The following is an 8,646-nucleotide window of genomic DNA, read 5'->3' as shown; positions in this document are numbered from 1 at the left end:
GAAGCCAATATTCAGTATTAAGAGTACACAGTACTACTGTGTAAATGAAGACAAGATCACAATATTGCTACCATTTAGTGAATAGTACATGTTCATTCTGTATAGCCATTATCAGTGCTATGGCAGTATACTAATAACTCCAAACCAAATCTGGGCAAGACATACCCTATAAATTAGCCTCAGAAAACTCGTGATATTACCACTATAATTAAACCTAATGTCATTGCAATTTATAATTTCCTACATGCTAGCTAGGTCAATATGAAAATGGAATTCCTGATATTTGAGCTGAAGTAGTTCTCATTGGACGCAAAAAGTTGCTACGAGTATGATGCAATTTGAATTATCCATCTAGCTGTCCTAGTTCTCGAGATATTGCATTTTGAATGGAATTAAATCGGGCCTATTTTGTCCGAGGAAATCGGGCCGAAACGTGCGGTCTGACTAATCGCCGATCAAACGTAAACAATGACAGTTTTTACTGACAGGCACAATTTTATATAAAAAATTAGCATATGGTTGCATTATTTGACCTATTTTCTTTAAGATGTGTGATTTCCATGTAATTTGATCATAGAATTACGTTTTTATCCTCTGCAAAATTACCCACCACAGCTACGAATACCGTCAAAATTACATGAAAATCACACATTTTAAAGAAAATAGTTTGAATAATTCAACTATATGCAAGCTATTACACTAATAACCCAATAGTAACAAACTTAATAGTGTAGTTTGATCCATACCACCAGTGATCATAGATAGCGGGCAGGACGAATCGTAGCTGTGGTTCGTAATATTACGGAGGATGAAAACGTAACTTATCTTTGATCAAATTACATGAAAATCACACATTTTAAAGGAAATATTTCAAATAATTCAACCATAAGTCTATTACACTAATAACATAATAGTAAGAAACTTTATAGAGTGAAGTGTGGTCCATACCACCAGTGATAGATAAGATGGCGAGATGGATGTTGATGTTATCCGATAATCCGACCCGATAGAAAAACACTAATTAAAACCATCGATTTCTCAACTCTACCATAACACGCTGCCTTTATTTTGGTATTAGAATAATCCGCGATACTAGTAGTTTTGGTTCATTATGGTCAGTTGCCCGCACGATAAATTTGTTAGCTCATTTTTTACTTTGAAACATATACCAATTTTCGATCTACTGCTGTTTATCTTATGTTTTTATTGACCGACATGTAACTGATGATGTGAATGTTTGAAATTTACTATGATCATAGTAAATACACTCGCACAACATTTTTATTAATTAAATTTCCCGCGGTATGTAAATTTGGCCGTTTGAATGGCGTGCGCATAAAATGACGCGCTATTGTGCTCGTCATCGACGGTGGCGCCTCTGGTGGTGTTTGACCTACCTACATGCAAAGCATGCAACTAATTCAGATTGATAATCTATCTGCCATCATCAATTTTTTTTAAACACTTTTGTTACACATTGCCTCTACTTAATTCTTCCATAAAATTACGAACCGCACCTTCTCTACTGGTATATCAAGCACCACCATTCTGCCCCCATATCAATTACTCACTGGTGAATTATTATTTCTCAATAGTTACAATTTTCAAAAAACTTTTTTTCTATTAAAAGAAAATAAACAAAAAATAAAAATACAGAAGTAAATAAATTATCACTAAGAAAAACTACATCTTGTTACACACACAAGTGTGTTGGATCAGTTGGGGTGCATGCCTTGTCAGTGCATGCCTTGTCAGAGTACTTCCCTACTAGTGGGGAGACTGGTGGGGAGGCATCATTTTGGTATTCAGATGGGAAATGGAAATACCACTTCAGTTCACCAAAGGCCATCAAACACTGGTGAAGTGTAAACCTAATTGGACACGGAGCAAGCTTAATTTACGTCGTCTTGTGAACATTTCATTTACAAAAACGCTTGCAATGATTTCACTAGGGTATGAAATTTTTCTCCATTCGAATTTGAGTTCATTTTCCGATGGAAACTGCCACACAACTGACCCAGTGTGCAAGATACCAACTATTCAATGCAACTGTTGCAATGCTGGCACCCAAATATACTAACAGAAGGGGAAGTAAAATAGCCTACAGGTTGCACAGCGTCACTAATAAAAATTAGTTTCTGGTTTTGTGGTAACTTAGCTATACATGAAACTGTTCAATCTACAAAAGATCACAATGCAATTAAGAATAAAAAAAAAAAAAAATGCCCACATTGAATCTAATAGAAATTTTCGTATAATAATACCACTATACTAAGTCAAAAACCCTAGTTAATCCTTACTCTCAAATCAACCCAGGGATTCTCACATCGACCTAGGTTTCTATTAACACTACGTACTTTTGATATACATAAACATCTTGTACCCATTTGAATAGCATGTTAATGTAATGTTTACAAAATGTTTAAAAATCACCTTGGCCATGCAACAACCAATATGCTACCACGCCCAAACCACCTATCAGATACTCACCCTTTGCCCTACTTTCGAGAGCCACAGGTCTAAGTATTCGTCACAAAGAGAAAGCATTAACCTGTCATAAGCATGTTGCAACAACCACACTGGATAAATTGTATACATATGGCATATGCTATCATATCGCCCCTTTTGTTACCTATATCCCATCCGCTTTGGTCTTTTAAAATGAAATTATACCATACCTCTTCTTGCAACGGTATCTACAAAACCTACCTGGCCTCACCCTTTCTTTGTACAATTTTATTCGTATTCTGTGAATCAGAATATATTCAAACTTTACACCCAATTCTGAACCATTCATTGTATCTATTCTATAGTATCTAAATGCACCCATACCTCACCGGTTCTTTAATGTATTCACAGAATGTCTTCTTAATTAATAGCTGGAACATTCTCCCTTGTCCTTTCCCGTTTCTATTCCAGGGAGTTTTACTAACAGGTCAGAAAATTTAAAGGTCTGACAATCAGCTGTCACCTCTAATATTTCACTTTACCATTACACGAAAACTATGGCTCAATAAGTCTCACAAATAGATTTAATATGATCTCCGATCATTGGACTTCAACTTACCACTTATTATATCCTTGAAGACCTTCATGGTGAATAGATGATAGCCGATTGAGGTGAAGCACTGATGGACGACACTTCACCCTCACAGGGTAATTTGGAAGGAACAGTAGATTCAGAGTGGAGAGAAAATAGGAAATATCAGATACGGTGAGTTGAAAATTGAGAATACAATACGGATAATTATTTGCTATTTAGTTAGTTACCTAAAAATCACATATCACAATTAAAATATAATTATTTTAATGATATATTTTGTTTATTTATTTTGTCAAATTTAAACTATATGTTTTATTGAATAAAAATATAAGACATTTTATCCGTGTTTTAGTAGTATTGCTACCTTCACCGTATGTGATCCTACGTCGAAAATCATAACAAACAAATGAGCAACGTACGAAATTTAACAATGGAAAGAGGAAAAATAATTTCTTGGATAAAGAGACAAAATATATAATAATATTGAAAATTTTACTGAAGATATATTTATTCTATATAATATTCGCCACATATATAATGAAATACCCTTGCCTGTGTGTCAAAGAAATATTCTGGGACACCAGTGAGTCCAAATAGGGTAAATAACGTCACTTTATAAAATGAGTTTATGTGACACCAACCACAACAATACAAATTTCCATAAACTCTTCATTCTATTACCATCGTAACATAATTGTTTAATTTATGTGTTATAGTGTTTGTGTTAGTAAGTCTTATGTTGACATTCAAATTCAACATTCTAAATAACTTATCGCCGGAATACATATAATACCGTAAAACTATTTTTTCTAACCTAAATAATTATCTCGTACTGAAATGGAATATAATATGGCATGCAGATATACAATAAAATAGGAGTGGGAGGTCGATCAATGCCTGATTCAAAGGTGGAAGTGACCGATATATAAATAATGTTATTATCATGTTCTTCAGAGACATTGGTAGACGCCTGATCTTTTAGATACACCACTCCAGTACTATAGAATTAATACGGATAAATAGAAGAAGTAGTTTTTAATAACTACATCCAGCAGAATAGTGGAAAATTCAAATGGTGAGTGAGTAAACGTTGAGCAGCGTTTACCGTTGAGTGGGTGTGACGGGTCATACGTTTTTTATTGATTTTTTACTTTCCAATCGTATATACAAATATGAAAATACACGACATAAAAATCAAGGATGGCACAAAAAGCACGACACTTATTTCCATAGTAGTCGTCCTATAAACAAAAAATCCATATACATTTAAACAATAAATCTTTGACATGTTTCTATAACAGAGAAAGAAATAACTAATGTATATAGCTAAGATCATAATATATTACTACAACCCTGCAAACATGATTTAGTAGGCCAACATTGGCCCTAGGTTGGCGTATATCGGTAACAAATCCAATGTTGGCCCACTAAATCATGTTTGAAGGAAAATAATAATCACTAACGCTGCTGAAGTATTAAACATATAAAATATAGCAATAATAGTGATAACAAAAAGAAAGGAACATTGGTAATATGATACAATAATAATGATATAAAAATAGTACTGATATTGTCAATTATACATAAAGGATATATGTAGAGAAAATGGACATCACAGCAGAAAGACTACAATTTAACTGACTATAAAAAGATACATGTAGAACTACCACGACCTAATAAAAAAAAAATCAATTGAGGCATCTAGCAATGCGACAAAAAAAATGTTAACATTACTGGGTGGAATGTTTAGTTTGGCTAAAAATGAGCCAAAGCGGATTGTCTGGAATACGCCACGATTTGAGTATCCATATAGATGAGTAGCCTACGCCAGAGTATGAAATGTGGTTTCCGACATTATTATGAAAGACTTATTCTATCCTTTTTTTTATACCACCAGTAAAATTTCTTTCCTTGGGGACAGACTGAACAACCTCACTAGCCATTCCACAATAAAAACAATAATTATCTAGCCCAGGTGCCGTAGGCAACTAGATTTCATCTCCCTCATTGCTCTTTACATTGCCTCTTTCTATAGCTCTAGCATTCTCCTCTTCAAAGTCATTTTCCCAGCATCTCAAGCTCCACAATAAAAAACTTCACTAACTCTACATTCAATATATTCTTGAAATATTCCCAATCCCCTTACCGTCTTCACCAACAACAGACCATAAATGGGATGTGTTTTTGGGTGTTAGTTTAGACATTAGTCTCGCTAACTATAATAATCAGTGAGATAGAGTGCAGGAGTAGGTCTATGGGTGGACATCCTAGATCCTAGAGTTGCTGTAACGTTTCGGTTGCTCCGCATAAAATGTATTCCATTCTATGAAGATAAATGAATTAATGATTCCTGATTAAAAATTGAATAAACTGGAAGTTGAAACTCAACCAGCATAATTTTCGCCTGTCTGGAGTGTGCATCATCCCTGTTCAAACCTCCTATCTTGTTAGAAAATAAAATTATCTTAAATTCATCACCATCATCACAGCTATTACTATTTCATAGCTTTTTGATTTGGCTTGCCCGCGTCAGTTGCACGTCCTTGGTCGCTTGCACGAGCGACCTTGCGTCATTCGGAACCCACAAATGGCGGCGATGAAAGCTTCATGACGTCACCGAGCGAGAGCGCATCCGCCCAAGTCTCCTACTGGCAAACCCTGCTTGGCGAGAGTTGAGCGCGGAGGGCATTAACCCGCTGACACACTTTGTAGATTTTCTTCTCGCAGAATCTTGGCCATATTATCCACCGGCGAGGGGGACCCTCGGACTGCAAAATTTGAAATGACATATGTTAACTTGCTCACTGAACTCTGGACATCTCAGGACATCACCTTATGTTATATATATATATAATATATATATATTTATATATATATATATATATATATATATATATATATATATATATATATATGTGTGTGTGTGTGTGTGTGTGTGTGTGTGTGTGTGTGTGTGTGTGTGTATTTACCTAGTTGTATTTACCTAGTTGTATTTTACGGGAAGGGGAGCTATGCTCGTGGGGTCCCGTCTTCATATCTCATTTTATCTAAACTGTTTTTAAATTCATGTATTGTTTTTGCACACACCACTTTCTCATCTAACTTGTTCCAACTGTCTATTACTCTGTGAGGAAAGCTGTTCTTTTTCAAATCTCTTCTATAGCTGTCTTTTTTATTTTCTTTCCGTGTCCTCTTGTATTTCTGTCATCCCATTTTATCAGATTCTCTCTATCAGTAATTTCTATGCCTTTCATGATTCTGTAAATAGCTATCAAATCTCCTCTCTCTCTTCTTTGCTCTAGTGTCTGTAGTTCAAGTTTTTCTAGTCTCTCTTCATATGATAGTTTTGAGAGTGTTGGTGCCAATTTTGTAATTGCTCTTTGTATTCTTTCAAGTTTTTTTTATACATTTTTTTGTACTTGGTGACCATATCGTTGCTGCATATTCCAATCTTGGTCTTATCAGGGTGATTAGGATTTTCTTCACCATTTCTTCATCCAGGTATGTAAATGCAACTTTGATTGTTCTTATTAAATTATAAGTTTCTCCAAAATTCTTATTTATATGTTTCTCAGGTGACATATTATTCATAACAATGACTCCCAGGTCCTTCTCATTTTCTACTTTTTTTATTCCTTCTTCTCCCAATTTATATGCTCCTGTTATTCTGTTTTTGCTTTTTCCAAATTCCATTATACTACACTTTTTTGTATTGAACTCCATCTCCCACTTCCTACTCCATTCTTGTACTTTATTTAGATCTCTCTGTAGTGATTCACAATCTTCTTCAGTTTTCACTCTTTTCAGTGGTTTGGATCATCTGCAAAGAAGCTCATATAGCTTTCAATTCCTTCATCCATATCATTAATATATATAGCAAACATTATTGGGGCCAGAACTGTTCCCTGCGGAACACCGCTTATTACTTCATCCCATTTTGAGTGCTGGTTTCTTATCACTACTCTCATTTTTCTTTCTTGCAAAAAGTCCTCCATCCAATTTAGTAGTTTGCCCTGTATTCCTCCTTCAGTTTCTAATTTCTTAAGCAACTTCTTATGTGGTACTTTGTCAAAAGCTTTCTTTAGATCTAAAAATGCACAGTCCACCCATCCATCTCTTTCTTGTATTATATCTATTAGCCTTGAATAGAAACATATTAAATTGGTGACGCATGATCGTCCTTGTCTGAATCCAAATTGCCTTGGATTTAACACTTTGTTTTTTCCTAAATATTTTACCCATCTACTTTTGATAATTCTTTCACAAATTTTTGCTATTGTACTTGTTAGAGAGACTGGTCTATAGTTTGTAGGTTCTTCTTTATTTCCTCCTTTATATATAGGTACTATATTTGCTTTTTTCCAATCTTCTGGAACTTTTCCTTCTTTCAAGGAACTATTTAGTATGCTATGTATTTTGTCTGCCAGTTCATTCCTGCATTCTTTCAGTATCCAGTTTGCTATTTCATCTGGTCCATGAGATTTTCTGACATCAAGATTACTCAAGTGTGTTAATATTTCATTCTTTGTTACTTCTATTTCTTCCATAGGGGGGACTTTCTCTTTCCATTCGTTCTCTTCAGGTTGCATGTTCTCCCTTGTAAACACTGATTTAAAATGTTTGTTCATAATTTCCGCCATTTCCATTTCCTCAGTGTATTCAACTCCCTCCTGTCTTAATTTCTCCAAGTCTTGTTTGTTTTTCAGTTTATTGTTTACAAATCTGTAGAATAGTTTTGGTTTATCTTTACACTTTTCTATGATATCTTTTTCATATTTTCTCTTTTCCTCTCTGCACATTTGTACATATTCATTTCTATAACAGGTATATATTTTCCATTTTTCAGGTCTTCTGTCTTTTTTCCATCTGGTCCAGGCTTTGTCTCTTTTGTCTTTTAACTCCCTACAGCTTTTGTTGTACCAGCATTTTACATATTCTTTTTCTTGTTTTTGTCTTGGGACATACTTTTCCACTCCTTTTTTGTAAATTTTTGTCAAAATATTCCATTTCTCTTCTATTGTTGTTTCTTCTTTGTATATTTCTTCCCAGTTTTCCTTTTGAAAGAATTCTCTTATTTTATCAAAGTTTGTTTTTTCATACATCATTCTTCCTTTTCTATATTGTTCATTTCTTTTCATATATTTTTCTTCATTAAGTTCCAGTTCAATCAATATGTGGTCACTTTTACTTATTGGTGTTTTATATTCAATTTTGTCCACTATTCTAGGTTCGGATGTAATTACTAGGTCTAGTCTCGATGGCTCTTCTTCATTTCTATACCTAGTGTTCTCCTGTATCCATTGTGTCATTGTATGGTCAGTAACCATCTCAAGTAGAGCATTTCCCCATGAACCGTCTCCACCCTTTACAGTCATTTCTTCCCAGCAGATTTCTTTGCAATTAAAGTCGCCCATCATAACTATTTTTCCTCCCTCTTCCATTATCTTGTGTAATGTTATCTTTGTGTCCTCTAACATACTTTTATGTTCACTCTCTTCCCATGAGGCTGTTTTCGGGGGCACATAATTTATCACAAACTTTCTGCTCTTCTTATCTCTGTCTTCTACTTCCATCATTATCATCTCTACTGTATTCTTTCCATA

The 8,646-nt window shown here is 34.5% G+C and overlaps 1 protein-coding gene across 1 annotated transcript in view; it reads right to left on the bottom strand.

Moving 5' to 3' along the window:
* Tctp (translationally controlled tumor protein) overlaps positions 1 to 3,222 on the bottom strand; it is a 9,548-nt gene extending 6,326 nt beyond the window's left edge. The window contains exon 1 of the mRNA XM_076178568.1: positions 3,068 to 3,222. Within this exon, the coding sequence (XP_076034683.1) occupies positions 3,068 to 3,095 (28 nt within the window). The 5' untranslated portion in view covers positions 3,096 to 3,222. The remainder of the gene's footprint in view (positions 1 to 3,067) is intronic.
* Between the last annotated feature and the right edge of the window lie 5,424 nt (positions 3,223 to 8,646).

This window comes from Oratosquilla oratoria, chromosome 41, assembly GCF_046742065.1.
Source record: "Oratosquilla oratoria isolate Oo_2021 chromosome 41, ASM4674206v1, whole genome shotgun sequence".
Lineage (NCBI taxonomy): Eukaryota > Metazoa > Arthropoda > Malacostraca > Stomatopoda > Squillidae > Oratosquilla > Oratosquilla oratoria.
Note: the sequence above shows the minus strand (reverse complement) of the source record. Positions and strands in the feature narration are given on the sequence as shown.